We start from the raw sequence: 17433 nt of genomic DNA, 5'->3' as shown, positions 1-17433 counted from the left end.
CACTGGGCAGAGAGGTGGTGGTTAGGTTTATTATGGGCCATACTGCTCTAGATTATAAAAAAAATATATATGTGCTTGACTCTAAATACACACACTGAGGTCACTGGCAGACAGAAGGCTAAACATGGGCGGCGGGAAGTGGGCATAAACCCATCCACCCTTCCTCTTAAATAAATGAAAATCATGGGCAACTCTGAATGGTTTCGTTCACCTCCACTGAACAAAGATTCACTTTTTCTTGTTCAGCAAGAGCCAGCGTAGCTGCCACTCATTTATACAATGCTCAGTCTGTGCCCAGTTATTACCAGCCATTTTCATAGCAAGAATGCAGCACAGCTTAGAGAATCGAGTTTTTACGTACAAGCTTGGGGTAGAGGGCTCATTCATTGCTTCTTGGCCTGTGGCACTAAACGGGTGGCTCTTGGTTTGGTTTTAGTTATTTCTTGGCAATGAGATGGAAGATATTTGTTTTTTTTTAAAAAGCATTTCGGAACAGTCCATGCAGCCACCCTGCCAATGCGCTAAAGGTAGTGGCTGAGAGGGGACAGGCAATTTTCATGGACCATTCAGTTCTTGGTCTCTCTACTGATCTTGCCAATAACAGGGGAATTATAGCTGTAATGGAAAGCTCTTCATTAAGAGCCTGATGCAAAGCCCATTGGAGTCAATGGGGGACTTTCCATTGACTTTGGCTCAGGCTCTTGGGAATGTACGAAGACTCCCAAATTCATTTTGCATAGGTGACCAAAGAACCAACCACTTCTGATCAGGGGAAGAGCTGAACAAGTAGCCTAGACTTGAAAGGCTTCCTGTGCCATTATCAATGAGATATTATATTTTTAAAAGTCTTTTTTTTAGGTTTGTGTGTGTGTGTATGGATACACACACACACACACACACACACACACACGCCATTAATCTCCTGGAAATGGCCATTTTTATGTCAAATTATTTTTGGCCTAAATCTGTTGAGCAGTTTCCCATTCTGTGGCTCTTGATGCCTCAGAAGAAAACTAAACCCTCCGTTTCTGTTTATAAACTGTGCTGCTCATATCTCACTTTGGGGGCATTCTTGTTCATGTTGCCTGTCAGCTGATTAGGAAAGTTAAACTGAAGTTCTTTCAGTGTATGTGACAGGATGGTTTCCCTGGAAGCTCGTTGTAATTTCGTATCTCCCTGAGTTTCCTCTATTTAAATTTAGGGCTCATCGTCTGGGGTGATTGCAGCTACTCTGAGAGCTGCCTGGAAATTTAGCTAATTGGTAATTATTTCATAAATTGCAGCCTGGTTCCTATTAAGGAACCTGATCCAACTCCTACTGAAGCCAGAAAGACTCCTATTGACTTTAATGAGAGTTGGGTTGGGCCCTAACTCAGATGATGAGAGAGAAAACCACGTGAGCCTCTAATCTCCTCTTTTCAGTGGAACCCACCAGCTTTGGTTTGCTTGAGTCTCAGTGAACCTCAGTGGCTGGTTTGCTTCTCATGGTTTTAATAATTTGAGGTTCCAAAACTCATCACGAAACTCGGAACAAAACAATACAAACCCAAGTGAAGTGCATCGAATCCAAAAACACTGGGCTGTCTCCACCTGACCTGTGGCTCCCTAGCACCTCCCCACCTCCAGACGCTTTGAGGGAGCCGATGAAGGCCCCTCTGCCCATCTTCAATCACTGGAGCCACGCCTTCTCCCCATCTGCAGTGTTTGGGGCACTAGCCTGCCACTCCCCAAACCCCAAAGATATCTTCCTTGGATGAACTGTCTGTTCCAGGTCCCAATGTTGCCTCTCCACTCTCCTAGGCTTGAGATGTTCCCGGAGTTTCCTGGCTATCAGGCTGTGTTTTCTGGGATGTCTCAGGCCCAAGAATAGAATAAGTCAGTAACAAGAAGGCAGTAGCAAGTCTCAGTGGAGTAACTGAGGCCCTGTTGCTGAAGGCAGGGTGGGTAGGCAGGCAGAAGTTTTACCCTGAGCATATGTAGAAGAATGGGTCTACCTTGCCAATTCCAACACCACCCAAACACTGTAGAGGGGAGGGTGGGACCCCAGGGAACCTAACTCCTGCCCCAAAGTCAAGACTATGTAGGGATGAAAAGCGGGTGAGTTCTATTCAGCTCCCTTAATTCTCAGCCAGTCTCCCCACAAACCGGTCTCTGCTAACAACCAACAGTCCAAAGGGAGACTAAAAGATAGCTACATAGGCCCATGTCTTTTAGCTGCTGTTGCCATGATAATCAAAGATCGCTTGCAGCCGGATGGGAAAATTAAATGTCAGCATTGGAATGCATGAAGGTCACTAGATTCCATTACTTAAGTAACGTATACAGATCCATTCTGACACATTCATTTGTTAACACGGACCACAAAGCTCAATGAGGAGCTCAGGTGTAGACATGTAAATGGGAAAGATGTCTCCATGCGGAACCGATGGGACCTTCAGACCCTGTCATTCTATCTTCTTTTATTTCCCCCTTCTCCTTGCTTTACAGGACTGGCTGACTAAATTTGGCTACCTGCCTCCTCCAGGCCCTGTCACAGGACAACTGCAGACCCAGGAAGAGCTTGCAAAAGCCATCACAGCCATGCAACAGTTCGGAGGCCTGGAAGCAACAGGGATACTAGGTCAGTGGGAAACGAGCACTTTCTTCTTCTCTTTCATTTTGATGATCAGCTGCAGAGATGTCTCTTAATAGGATTGGGGAGGGGGTGCGTTCTCCTATACCACTGAGCTGCAGAAGGATGACTGTGCTGGTCCCAGGAAGATCTAATGTGTGCGCAACAGCGTACGGCCCAGTTTGCAGTTATAAGGAGTAATTACATGGCTCAGGTGCTGTGTTGCCTTGCATTTTCAACAACCTGAGGCGGGCAGTTATTTCACTAGGCCAACATGCCCATGGGGTTCTTACTGTGCTCAGAATAGCTCTTGATGCGTTTAAGAAAGGAGAGAGAGCATCAGAACTGCTGGGTTGGTTGGGTTTTTTTAATCATCGATTACATCATCCAACTGAGGGAAAAATAGCTAATTAATTGCCGAGATCCGTATGTTGAACTATTCTATTGTTATCCTTCTTTTTGACAAAGAGGGGTGGTGGAGAGATTGTTTATAAAAGATCGACTCACGGCTGTTCTTTTTGTCTTTTTCTCCGGCTCATTATACTTGTTTGCATTGAATTATTTTTGAAGACAGCTAGGTTTTTTGGCTTTTTGTCTCTGCTAAGCAAGCCAGAGCTATTGTCAGGCTGTCAGCCACAGCAGTTTTCAGCTGCAGAAGGATGGGGTTATGGCTGAACCACAGGGTTTAAGGGTTTGGGATTCTATTCCTGGCAACTCTCTGCATGACTGGAGGCAAGTCCTTAACCTCTTTGCGCCTTGGTTTCCCTTTCTGTGACATTGGATTCATTAATGTTTGTGAGGTGAGAGCCTCAGAAGGAAGGAATTACAGAATTATGAAAGATTTACTGTTGCTTAGAAACTATGACACTGAGCACTCCTGTGTTATCCTAGCGTTCTTCCACCTCTTCAAAAAAGGTAGTTGCTCTAGTTAAAAACATAACAAGTCAATTATTTTCTTACCTAATTTATTCCCACCCAAAGCAGTTCAGAGTCTTACCGTAAGGTTCACCACACCTGAGCCCTCAGACAGACTTCTCCCTGAGCTCCAGGGATGGGATCTAAGAAGCTGATCCAGCTGCTGTTGAAGTCCATGAAATGAGTCCCTTTGAGTTCAGTGGGAGTTGGGTCAGACCCCCGAAGTGCAGGTCTCTTCTTGGCCGGTTGTCCTCATGCACTGCTGTGGAGTTGTCCAACCCTTTGCAAGTCCAAGTTGGCTGAACCCCACTCTTGCAATGCTGGGACTGGGTCAAGTGCATTCCCATCCAGATGATTCAATGAGCCCCACAAGGAATTAGCAGTAGGTGAGCATCAAATGATTCCATGGTGAAGTTTGGTTGACATAAGAACACAAGACCAGGGCTGGGATTTTTAAACTCGGTTCTGCTTTTCCGCTGAATCCATTTGCTTGGCCCTAACAAATTGTCTAAGTTGTTTTCATTTTAAAAAGGAGGGGGAGAAAGTATCATCGTAACCCTCCTAAAGTTTCTTTGTCTCTCCCGGCCTGCCCACAGTTCTTACGCCCAGAAGCTACCTACTGTGGTGAGGTCAGTTTGCTTTCACTGCCATTTATTTAGGAGAGAGTTAGTGAGAACCTGCTAATTAGCAGGCTCTCCTTTGCCAAGTCCAGGCTGTGCCTTGGCAGCTCTTGGCAAGTCCCTTCTCTGAGCAGCTGCTTCCCATGTCACTTAAACAGCTCTCTGTCCACTTTCTTATCAGCTCATCACTGAGATGCTTGCTTTCCATTTTTAATTAAATACATGTAATTATCTTTCTTTCACATCTTATCAGAAACACCAAGAGGCCCAGGAGCAAGGTGGGTTTCTTGGTTTGGGTTTTTTTTGTATGTGAAATTATAAGCATAGTTTAAAATGGACTTCACAGTCTTTTCCTTGTGAATTGGGGGTCTGTGTTTTGGGATTTTTGTTTTAAATAAAAATATATAATTTCCCCTTTTTTAGAATAAAAGTGTAAGGCCAGATCTGTAAATTGGTGCATCCAGAGTCCTGCTGGTTGTGGAGCCGGCCCTTTACAATTTTATTCCATTCCTAATAAAGAAACGTACTAGTGAAGAAAAGAATATTAGCATCTTGCAAATCAGTTTCCAGTCTAATGCAACTATGGTATATTTGCATGCAAAGACTACCCTGCTTTGCCAGGGGAATGGTGGGAAATCCAGATTAAAGAAGAGACCAAGGGCATGTCTACACAAAGCCGCAGCGTGCTCCACGGTGGTGTGATTTCTAAAATGCACTGAAGTGTCGCACACTAACTGGTCCACATAGACCGTGCAGGTGTCAACTAAAAGTTCTCTGGTGTACTTTAATGTAGAATACTGGGAAGAAATGTGCCGTCCTCATTCTACCCTGGTGCCATTTGCCAAAGGGCATGCATTGTGAACAGGGCACTAGGGACAACTAGGCTCTTGTCAGTTTCCTATTTCCCATCTTTTAAAATAGTACAAAGCCAGTGTTAGGGCCAGGCCTAACCCATGCATTCCAAGAGGCCTCCGATTCCCGATACTTCCTTGTACCTTGCTTGCTAACTGCCTTGCTAACAACCTGGCTCCCCCTGTAGGTGATTCTTGGGAGAGAGAAACCGGCCCTGCAACAGCATTTTTGTTGCAGTTGTGTCATTTTGGAAAATGAGACTTTGTCCTTATTTTGGAACTTAATGATTACTGCTATCCTAATGATTAAGGTGGGGTGGTTGGTTTTTTGGGGGGAGGAGGTTAATATCCATAGCATTACAGCAATGTAATCTGCTCCATGACCGGGAACATTCAATGTCAGCACACACAACTATTCCAGCGCGCGTGTGTAGGTGGAACGTGGCCTCAGCTGCATAGCTGATCCTAATCAACTATGAAGAACCTTGTTAATATCAGCAATCCTCCTGCGAGACACATCCCCTCGTCTCTGCTGCCAGGCCGCGTACAGCACTGGATCGGTTGGTTGTGGGGTAGAAAATGGCACCCAGGGTTCCATAGAAGATGATTCATCAGTGCTATTTTCCACATATCGTTTCTTTAGGCAAGGGAGATATTTCCCAATCCCTAACCCAGCCCTGGTTGCTGGACATTCCCAAGCGTGTTAAAAGTTACAGTCCGGATCAATACAGTTTTAAAAGCCTACAGCTCTGTCAACAGCCCTGTGGTGAGCAGAGAGTGAATGCAAGTACCCGTGAGATGGAAGAACATTCCCTTCTAGGTCAGGGAGAGATTGAAATGGCTACAGGTGTGTTTTAAGGGGAGTGTTATCTCTGCTGCATTGCCACCATTTGCCTAATAAGCCCACTGCATTGCACGAAACCAAGGCGTCCATAATACTCATTCCCTCAGTGTCAGAAGGAAAGGAAATTAATATTTTTAACACCCAGTTTCACCTTCTGAAAGCGGAAACATTAGACCAATTTTCATCACAGTATTTCAAGGCCTTTTTTGTTTTGTTTTGTTCTTGGAAATCTAGATGAAGCTACGCTGCAATTAATGAAGACACCTCGTTGCTCTCTCCCTGATCTTGCTGAGTCAGAGACCAGGAAGAAGCGGCATGCTCAGGCCGTGACAAAGTGGAATAAGAGGAACTTATCTTGGAGGTAGGAATTCATCTTTCTCTATTTCTGTGTCACAATGAGGAATCGATCGTAGATCAAATAAGACTTGCAATGAGGTGGAACATGGCTGTGTTAAAATGTCTCCTTTCACGATCCCAGACCCCATCAAGCCAGGGTTTTAAATTATTCTTCGCACCTGCCCTAGTTGCAGTCTCGATTCCCAGCCCTACAGCAAACTGCAATAGCAAACCCACATCTGATAGCTCTGACCCACTGAAGTAGCTGGGTTTCTTTAGCCAAGTTGCAGCAGTTGAAGCTTATTTGTTTTGCATGCTATGGGTTCCCAGCTTCCCTTTGTCAGACTCCAGCAGGTTCAGACCCATGTGGATTCTCCTCCTGGTTGAGAGAGGAGGATGTATGAGCCTTTTTTGGACCCACAGATGATCTTTTCCCCCACCCCTTTCTCTCCCTTCCTTAAAAACTGTGTGTAACCCACACCTACTCAGTGTGACATTGTGTCTCCCTCAAGAGGTTGAGGAGCCTGCTATGGCCTTTGTTAATGGAGCCTTTTAGCTGAGGCAGTGTTTAGATCCAGAAGTCCCATGTTCGAGCTTTGCTGTTGATCACTCACCAAGGGGGCTTGATATTACACGTATGGGATGCTCCTTACCTGTCTCCCCCGGTAGAGATTGGAAGCCTTGTGAGCTTTTTGGGACCCATGGATGATTTCTTTCTCTTTCCTCCCCCACCCACCTCCTCTTCTCTCCCTCCCTCAAAGACTATGGATCATGCTGACTGTTCTTCAAACCATGACTAAAGAAAGCTGGATGCTATTTTCCCTGCTCACTGACTTGGCTATAAGGGGTTGCTGCAAAGTCAAACTGGCTGATCCTGCTATCCCAGAAACTCAAGCTCGCGGCTTGTAGGGAACTCCCTATTAATGAGCTCCAAGCTGAAAGGCCCCAAACCGGACGTAAACTTTGAGTTCACATGTATCAGTGAAACCACTAGCTCTCTGGAGGAAACCCATTCAGTAATAATGCACCTTGACCCAGCTACTGCAGTTGGCAGGTGTTGAAATGGTGACCTTAGGTGGAAAACTGCTTTATTTTTTTCAGCATTATCCAATGGGGATCTTATTTTGAGGGGTGATCTAAATAACTAGCATTCAGCTGTTAATTGCAGTATGAAAAACTCCTGGAGAGGCAGTGGACCTAAGTCAACCATTCCGTTGACTTGACCTGTCTGGCACGTGTCCATTTCAAATTCATTATGAGGTTTTGTGATGCGTCCGCAAAGGAGGCCATGAAAAAGGGGTCATTGGGTTTGTATCTTGAAATGGTCTAACGGTGGTGGTATAAAACTCCCATCTCCTGACAACTGGGTTAGACTTTTTCTCCTTCTTCCGCTCCTTTCCAGTGTTCTGGCTTATGTTCAATGGGGTTGTGTTTTATATTTGGAGGTTACCTAAGCATGTGAGAAGCTATGGCCATGCAGAAATGATTATACAGTATTTATGTCCAACACTCAAGCCTTACAAATTTACAAACTGGCATTCAAATTTACCAGCCCAAGGACAAAATTCACTTGCTTGCCTTTACCATGATGACTGAGTATAATGAAGAAATGCTCACGAAAGAAGAAATGGTGAGGCAGGATAAACAGGCCTGTAGAGTTGTGCGAGGCTGCCCCACGGCGGGGCCTTTGGACCCCCCAGAAGGGGGCATCTGATATAGTTTGTGATGATGGAAAAGCAAAGACATCAATTATAAAATGTGGAAACAAGATTTGAAGGTGATGCAGGTAAATCATGTCTCAATGTAATTTATTCTCTGGTTCTCTGTGCAGCCAAACCCAAGCAGTTAGAGGTCTCAGAATAATGGGATTGGTGCTGCATACAATTGTAGGTCCACACATATGTATCCTTCCAAGATATAGCCCACACGGTAAATTTCCAGCAGAATAAGACACACAACTCACCTTATACTCAACAAGCTTTCAGCTGGAAATGTAACCTCGCATAGTTACCAAGACACTCAAAAAGTGTAATGGGATCAAGCTGGGAATGAAATAAGTTTGGGATTTATTTCTGATTCTGTCTGTTGAAATGACTTAAAAAACAATATTACCTGGAGCCCTGCTTCCCACGGGATAGTTTGTGCTAATCGGGCAGGGGAACTGCAATGGCAGGGGAACTGCAATGCACAATCTTTCTTAAGACTTCTGGGGGTTGGTCTGTGGGATAACAGTGCCCTCTGTTGGTGCTAGCCAAAGTTAATTTAAATGTCAATATGGCACAAGAGAGGATAATAAGGGTTCATCATAACTGATAGAAATTAGAGAAAGAAACAGTGTGTGTTGTCTGCTGCCAGTTTCCTGAAGGATCTTCCCCCCCTGATTTTTGGCCTAAATGTTCCTGTGTTTAATATCATTTTATTACTTCCGGTATTACCTTATTGAATGACAACTCATATAGGGAGTTTCCATAAGGAACTGCTATTGTTGCACTCTTCCCATAATGCGTTACATTTCTATTGCACTTTGCGAGTTAGTTGTCAGTGATGAAAGGACTTGTACTAACTTAGAGGGACTATTTGGGCCCAAAGAGTTAAAGGTGTTAACACGACTCTGTTACTGTCTAGCATTAAGAAGGGTGAAACAAGGTTTGAGGCCTGGTATACACAGACCTTAGCCTGCTTAGTACCATGGCAAACACAGTGCTAAAGTTTGGAGATGTGTGGATTTGGATACATGAAAGAAAAGGAGTTAAAGCAAGTTTTAAAGCCCTTTAAAACTGAACTGGAATGATTATAGAAAACAAACTTAACCAGAACCTATCAACGTTCTTTTTAAAAAAGTTAGTCTTTTATTGGACAACCTTTCTTGGGGGGTGGGAGAAAGGGGCTAGTTTTGATACTTAGCTCTGAGATGTGAAGGATGATGTCATGACCCATGGGTCTCAAACCCAGGCCCATAAGGCTGCTGAGAGCAGCCCCACTCCAACATGCCACCAAGCTGGCTGCTGAGACTAGCATACCTCAGATACATGAAACCTAGCCCCAGTGGAAGGCTCTGCCCCGAGGTTTGATTGGCAGAGTCCCAGAGTGGCTGATTAGCCCACCGGTCCTACTTAATCCAGCAGCAGGCACGGGAAACCGAACTGGGCTCCACCATGCTGTGAACTGTGTGTGTCCTTGACTTGATGTCCTGGCCTCGACCCGTGGTTCCCAGCCTCCAGTTTGTCACCTGCCTCTGGTTCCCCTGTGGTGGTTCTGATCTCCAGTTTGTCTGCTGCTTCTGACCTTCTGGTATCCTGACCCAGATGTCTCTTGACTCCTGTCTTGCAGCCTCTGGGTCTGGCTACCCACCATCCAGCCATGACAGATGGTCACTTTCTCTGCTTTTGACCAACAGAAAAGTGTGAGGGGAGAAGAGACAGGATAGTAAAGATGGGGAAATATGGTTTTTGTTGATATTCTTGAGGTTCTGGGTTGGCAGCTCAGCTGTGACAGCAGTTGCTCTGGGTTCTGGCTCATCTCCCGGTCTGGGACATCATCTGGCTGGGCTGGTCTCTCTGAGGCTGCGCAGAGCTGCATGGGCTGTCTCGTCTCATTGCACTGGTGCTGTGTGGTAAGCCAAAACAAAGAGAGAGAGAGAGAGAGACACACACACAGGACAGAAGGAAAAATAGTGGGGCAGAAAGGAACACACAAGGGAAGGGGAGACACAGAGCAGGATCTCTTGTGTCTGTGGCTGGAGTCTTTGCTGGTCCAGTGGTCATGGCCAAATGTCCCTGCTGAGGTCTGAGCTTCATGATAATGCAATGATTTCCGGGGTCCAAGGGCAAAATGCAAAGTCCCTGAAGTGGTGGGGAGGGGAGTTAGTCTGTGTGCCCCCTACTGAAAGAGAGGTGATGGGTGGAATAGTCCATCCTTTCCTTATTTGGCCTACCTAGGAGGTCTAATTTTCAATGCACCAGTTTTGGTTCATTGATTTCCAACCCCACGCTTCTCTTCATAGATTCCAAGGCTAGAGGAGATCATTGTGATCATCCGCTCTAAGCAGAATGTTCTTTCTATTGTTTCCTAGGCATGATTTTCACACAGTCCTTCTGTTATATCTGCAGGCCTTTTTGTTTGGACTCATTCTGTTTTTCTGTCTCCCTTTTGCACCTTCTTCCTTCAACATTTATCGTGATGTGTTACTGGGAACATTTTGTAAACTTTTATTCACTTTTCCACAGTTGAGCTCACAATTAGGGTAAATTTGTATGCCTAGTTCTTTCAAGAGGACTCTGAAATCCCCAACACGGGTATAATGCTGTGCACTTTGACAGCATCTTGTATTTGAGGAACTCATGACACTTCAGAAGTATCCATTAATTAATCCTCAAACACTCCTGTGAGGTAGGCATTATTATCCCTATTAAACAGATGGGGAGACTGAGTCCTGAACAGGGAATTGACTTGACCAAAGTGGCACAGCTGGGAATCAAATCCAGGCGTGCTGCCTCCTGGTCTCCCTGCTCAGCGCTGACCTTGCCTCCCTCTGGCTGTCAGTGATGACAAAACCATGGTGTTAAAACTTAATAAATGATGTGTGGCCCTGATTTTTATCCTCCTCTAAATACATAATCTCCACCTCCTATTAGCAGACAGCTATCCCAGGCGGTGCAGTTCTGAGGGAATGTTGCACTTTTGGACTAATTAAAAGTTATTTTTTAAATCAAATTTTAAATATATTAAAATAGTTCTCCATGTCCACTGAAGGTAGGACTTGCTTCATCTGCAGCAAGGGAGATTTAGGTTACATATTAGGAAAAACTTTCTAACTACAAGGGTAGTTAAGATCTGGAATAGGGTTGTGGAATCCACATCACTGGAGGTTTTTAAGAACAGGTCGGACAAACACCAGTCAGGGATGGTCAAGTTTGCTTGGTCCTGCCTCAGCGCAGGGGGCTGGACTTGATGGCCTCTTGAGGTCCCTTCCAGCGCTGCATTTCTATGATTCTGCTCAGCTTTGGCTTCCTGTTCCAGGGGGACACCCAAGGAGAGCAGTAATCACCCAGAAACACACTATCTGTTGCTTCTTCCTCTTTAAATATAGGGCACCTGACAGCAAAGAAAAGCTGCCAAAGCCCAGATCTATAAATTTACCAGGCTTTATCCCACAGTAGCTGAAATGTCACCCCTGTGCTGAACTTATCCGATCTTTATGTAAGGAGAAGTCCCAGGCTCTGCATCATCAAAGCCTTGCAATCAAGATGCCTCTGAGCCAGAGCTATGACATCAATAGGAAAGCAGGGGACACGTCACAGTGAGAAAAACGCAAAGAGCCCCCCTGGGTAACCAGAGTTTGTGCCGAATCATAGAATATTAGGGTAGGAAGAGACCTCCGGAGGTCATCTAGTCCAATCCTCTGCTCAAAGCAGGACCAACACCAACTAAATAAACATCTTAGGAAGGGCTGGGTTAGGCTTTGATCACTTTCTGATCAAGCAGGAGTGGAAAGAAGTGGCGCTTGTGGGCTTCTTTTTCTGAGAGATGATTAAACTGGTGGAAATGATCAAAGCCCCAAGTCTTCACGCTGCTCCGTGGTGCTCTGCACAGGGGCAAGGGCTAAGCCATGGGGAGCAGCCAGTCTAATCCGTGCTAAATGTATGAAAAGAGACAGTTTTGCCAGGATTTGGGAGCATGTTATTTAGGGGGGAGAGCTGGGGGAATGGGATGTTCACTCTTAAAATTCAAAATGAAATAGGATTCTCGTCTTCAGAATATCGCCGTGACCTTTCACCTCTAACGGTATCTGCCCCAGTTGCTGCTAGCAAATGGTAGTCTGGGACTTTTGGAGCCCCATAGTTCAGAATTCTTTGCATGCAATTGAGTGCACACACCAGGGTGCATAGCCTGCATAGGCTCACCCGGTTGCATGTGCAGATGGCCATTTAGGCATGTAACTGGTGACTTGCATGCACCGAGCAGAGACGAGGGGTGGAAAGCCAGCTGCGAGAAATGACTTTCTGGGAGAGGTGTGAAAGGAGGAGAGGGAGGCAGCTCATTGCATGAAGAGGCTGTGCCAGGAACAGGGGGCAACCTAAAACATCATAGACTTGCCCAGGAAGCAGGACATAATGGGGCAGGAGATGGGGAGGAGGGAAGCGATGCCATCCAATGGGAAATAGAACAAGTGTGAGAGAGACTGGAACCTGGAGCAGGGCTGGTCCTGCAGGGTCTGTATCAGTTTGGTGCAGCAGTAAAAGAAAGAAAAGCAGGCACTGGAAGTAAACAAGGCTTGGCTTGTGATGTTCTGCCCAAAGGAGGAGTCTGCCAGGTAAAAGCCCCACCCCCACTGTCTCTCTCACACACCTGCCCCTCCTGCCCCCAGCTCATGTCTCCATCAATAGCAGCTGTTGCTTCTCTTCTTTTCTCTCTAACTGTGCTGGTTTCCTTTAATGCACTTAATTCAAAATCTCCTCTCTCTGCTGGGCCAGAGGCACAATCGAAGGAAACCGCTACAAGCCCAGCAGCACAGTCCATTAACGTGCTACTTGCTCTCCTGAGTCTTCCTTGTTTTCTCATCCTGGCGTCGCTGGCTGAGGTTTGAGCAAGCGCTGAACAGCTGCTGATTTTGCTGCAGCCGCAGTGAGGCACTTTCCAAGGGACGTGCAGATGCGTAAGCCAGCTGCTCTGAAGTACCAAAGAGAAAGGTGAGGCAGATGCCCGCAAGCTGGAGTGAGTGCTCAGAGGCTGCAGTGCATTCTAGACATCGCACACCACGGGCAGCCCCTACGCAGCCTATCACTGCACGGTCTGAACCCCGCAGAGCAGAGAGTAAGCGCCTCCCATGGATGGGACTTCTGCTGCAGGTGCTGTAACTTACAAGGAGAAAGATCAGCTCCTGTGGCATGCTTGTTTGGTCTGTGGGATGGCAGTGAGTGAATGCTGGGACAGGGTTTTCAAAGAGCTGTAGTTCAAGTACAAACCCAAATCTCTCTTGGTTTCATCCAGCACAGCTCCTCCTTTCTCAGGATGAATACAGGATGGCTTGCCTGGGAAAGAGGCTGTGATGTTTTATTTTACCAGCATCTTTTCCCTAGAATCAGTTCTCTCCCATGCTGCTGCTCGTCCTGGAGCCGGAGGGTGCTTTCTGGTCATCTGTTTGTATTAAAAAGAAAATAACAAAAGTGACCCAGGGATGATGCAAGGCTGAAATCACTAACCTTTGTGAAGGGCTGTGAGATCCTGGGTTGAAAAGCGCTATGGAAGCGCAAAATATTGATAGCAGTAGTTTGCTACACCGTTGTGAAATACATTGTGTTTACCTCTCTGAACGCCGATCGCCCAGCCAACGACCAGGTAGACCACAGTGGAACGAATGTGGCTTGTCGTGCTGCTCTTGCTAAGATCCAGAACTCCTGGAGCATTGTACGTTCTACTGAGCATGACCTCTGGGCAGCTGGGAAAGAGTCATTTTCTAGTCTCAGGCTATGAGCATATACATTCTCAATTTACAAAAAAAAAACCAACCCACCCAGAATCAATGCTTGTTTATCAGGCAATCCATAGTCTGTTATGTTTGGTGGTTATGAACATTTAATTTATTTCTCTCTAGCTTCGGAGTTGCCCAACATGAAGGAGTGTTTCATTAAACAGGAATTGATTTTTCATACCACACTAATACTTTTTCCCTTTTGCCTTCATATGAAAAAAAGAACCCAGACACCAAAATAATTATTAGAATTGACACCTTCTGAGCTCAGGCAGAAATGTCAGTCACATTTGGATCTGTTTATTAACTGACTTAGAAATGGAATGACTAAGGGATGGGCTAGCTGTGGCGATTTGTAATGGGCTGTGGCGCTCTTCAGCTGTAGGTCGCTGGTTCGATTCTGGCCCATGCTAGTAGCTCTTAGCAGTCTTTAGACTGAGAGGACTGTCTGCTGATCCTTGTGAAATGAGTTTGTTGTGTCAGGCTGGCTCTGAGTGGACGTGTCTGCAGCACACTGGCTGTCACCACAGCAACTTGGTGTGAGCTGGCAGTATCATCAGAGAGGTGAGAAACACAGCATAGCCAAGGCCTATAAAAGTGACTAGTGATTTGGGGTATCCAACTTGAAACACCCTAAAGAAGCCTGATTGTGCCACAGTGCTGAGTACCCAACCTCTGAAAATCAGGCCCTTTCGTTTGTCTCAAGTGAGGCATCCCTGAACGCCTGGTCGCTTCTGAAAATCTTGGTGAGTGGGCATTGAACCTGTGCCCGTCGGTGGACATACCTTGTCATCCTGGAGGCATGTGGGCTGCAGATGGAAGCGGCTACAGCCCCTCTGCGTGACTTCCCCAATCTAGCCTCCTCATCTTATATTGTCCTTGGATCATTGTCTCTAATCTCTCCCCACCCCCAGTACCCATTTCTAAGGAGGGTTGGAGATAGGTCAGAGCCCCTTCAGGGTTATTCAGTTGAATCGACAACGTACTAGTGAATAAATGCAGATGACCGTGCCTACAAGAGCTTGTCTACACTGCGTAGCCTTGGCTGGTATAGCTGTGCCAGCAATGCTCCCTAGTGGAGATCCTGCATACGCTGGCAGAGAGAACTCCTCTGCCAGCATGGCTGTACCGTCTCCCCGAATGACTTTCCCTATGCCAACGGAAGCACTCTTCTATTAGCATAGTGTCTACAGGGGTTTGGGTTTTTTTTGCTGATACAGATATGTCAGCTAGGGGTTGTAATTCTTCAGTGGAGGTCCTGGCAGTTTCCATGATGTATCCCCCATATGAATAGGTATGACAGGAGTTGCCTGACATGCACATTAGGATGCTACATAGTTGTAAGGCAGGAGGCGAACTCCGATCTTGTGCTGATTGTGACAGTGGAAGAAAGCCTGGCAAATGGATAATGAGAGGGAAAGCAAGCCATCAGCTGAATGAAGGGATGAATATTTACCACAGAGCCCATTCAAAATTAAGTCATGGCAAATGAATTTTTAAATTGGATTCTTAGAGTTGAGTACAAATGGATAATCTCCTAGTTCCAGAGCCTGTGGATCCAGAAGCTAAGGGATTGACCTGCATTGCCCAAAGTGAAATAGTGTAAGGGTTTGCAATGACCTAGCCCTGGCTATACTGTATAAGCTCTAGGCTCATAGTGTTGGAATGATATTTGTCCCAGCTGTTGTTCCATTTGGTTACAATTTTAGTTTGCTTCTCATGTCCCCAGGTGTAGTATCCCATTTGTATTTAGCATCGCTTGTCTCCTGTCCTGTACGCTTACTTTACTGTCACACATCACAAGGCATTTCTGTGTGGTAGCTTTCGGCTTGAAGGACTGTCAAGAGGCTGTTACTGGCAAGAATCTTAATAAAATACAGCATGTTTAGAGGAGGCAAACCTATTCCCTGACTGGTTTGTTTTAAATTGGTGTGTAATGGCACATGTCTGTAAGGTCCCTTTTCATTCCTCTGACCCCCATGAGAATATACAATATTTTTTCTGTATGACAGCAGTAGCAAAGGAAACCAGAAGATTGCCCTGCTGTAAAAGTAGCAGTGGATAATAAAACGGTCATTCCGCAAGGAATCCCCACCAGTTCATGAAGAAAATCACATTGTTAATGAATCACTAACCCTAATAATTAGAGGGGCCATGTGGTTAGTGAAGAGGGGCACTGGACTGGGAATCAGGAGACCGGGGTTCTAGTTCTGCTGCTAGCCTGCTGTGGGACCATGAGCAAGTCACTTCACTGCGCTCTGCTTCAGTTTCTCCTCCTACTGTTTGTCAGGCAAATTTTTCAAAAGAGCCTAAGTGACTTAGGTGCTTTTGAAAATGATACGTAGGCTCCTAAGGCATATAGGCATTTATGAAAATGTTACCCATCTCATCTTTTAGATGTTAAGTTCTTCAGGAACTGTCATTGACGTTCCCACTGACTTACATGGAGCAGCTTGCAGAACTGGGATATGTGTAAGGTTCTTGGGTCAGTATGTGTACGTGTAACAGGGCGGTCTGCCCCTTTAAGGGCCAAGGGGTCTGGGACCCACTGGCTCTGTTTGATTATTAAAACCCAACTGGGACGGGTCAGGTGATGCCTATAAATTGAGGAGCGAGCTCAGCCAGAGGGGGAATGGCAGGAGGGAAGTTATCCGCTGAATCATGCTTGAGAAGTGTTTTCTTTTCACTGGCGCTTGATCAGATAGTACTGTGGAACATCACATTGATATTTGACAAAAGTCTCCGTCTAATCACATTCAGACAATTAGCACAACTTCTGCAATCAGATTGTGCACTGAATTGAAAACCTGACACACAACCCCATGGGAAATAAAGGTGGCTATGAATAAAGGATCTAGGATGGTTCACATATGCCTGCTGCATGCTAAAAAGATACGGGTCAGATCAAAGGGTGCTTGTTTGGGTGCTGTTAACTTAGGGGGTGGAATAACTAAGAGTAAACCTAGCTCTTAGACTGGGCTTTTCATCCATAGTTCTCAAAGTGCTTTACAAAGGAGTCCGTATTGTTATCTGTATTTTACAGATGGGGAAACTGAGGTACAGGGAGGGGAAATGACTTGCCCAAGGAGGCTAGTGTCAGAGCCAGGAAGGGAGTCCAGTACTCCTGAGTCCCAATCTAATGCCCTATCCACTAGATTACACTACCTCCATCACTATGGCATTTTAATCTCTAATAACATGTGTGTCTGTGCATAGTTATTTATTCAACTCCCATTGAAAGTGAGAGGGGACTAACTAGGCCAATGGTCTGCTGCAGAAAAGAAAACCCCCGTGTCCTTTCCTAACTGGATGAAGGAATAGTTGGAATTCACACAATCTCGCCAGTTTTACATGGTTCCACCAACGTACTGTAAATTGGTGAGTGATCAATTGTTCACTGCCCCAGCCCCTAGGGTTTGGAACCTGCTCTCCCTAGGTAGCTGTCCCTGTCAGCCTCTTCCCACTATTAGCAACAGTCTGAAAACACATCATCTCTTCTATTCATAAGTTATTCCATGCCCATCACGGCAGGATCTTTGTTAGAGGTGAATTTTAATCTTACCTGTGTTTTAATAGTGGATGCAAATCTTTGAGCTGTCTTTATACAAGAGCTCAGGCTAGAGGATCATGATGATCCCTTCTGGCTTGAAAAATCTATGATTCTATGAATATTAAATGTTTGGGCAGCTCCCTGGGTGCCTTGGTTGGTGTGCTGGTACCCTAGAGATAAAATCACCATTATTATTGAAGGGCAGAACTTGTCAAAACATTTCAAGCAGAATGAT

The 17433-nt window shown here is 45.7% G+C and overlaps 1 protein-coding gene across 1 annotated transcript in view; it reads left to right on the top strand.

Moving 5' to 3' along the window:
• MMP17 (matrix metallopeptidase 17) overlaps positions 1-17433 on the top strand; it is a 108294-nt gene that overhangs the window by 67505 nt on the left and 23356 nt on the right. The window contains exons 2-3 of the mRNA XM_084649326.1: positions 2488-2620; positions 6076-6202. Of these exons, the coding sequence (XP_084505452.1) occupies positions 2488-2620; positions 6076-6202 (260 nt within the window). The remainder of the gene's footprint in view (positions 1-2487; positions 2621-6075; positions 6203-17433) is intronic.

The sequence above is a fragment of the Lepidochelys olivacea genome, assembly GCF_965140295.1.
Source record: "Lepidochelys olivacea isolate rLepOli2 genome assembly, chromosome: 15".
Lineage (NCBI taxonomy): Eukaryota > Metazoa > Chordata > Testudines > Cheloniidae > Lepidochelys > Lepidochelys olivacea.
This window is presented reverse-complemented; position numbering and strand designations above follow the sequence as displayed.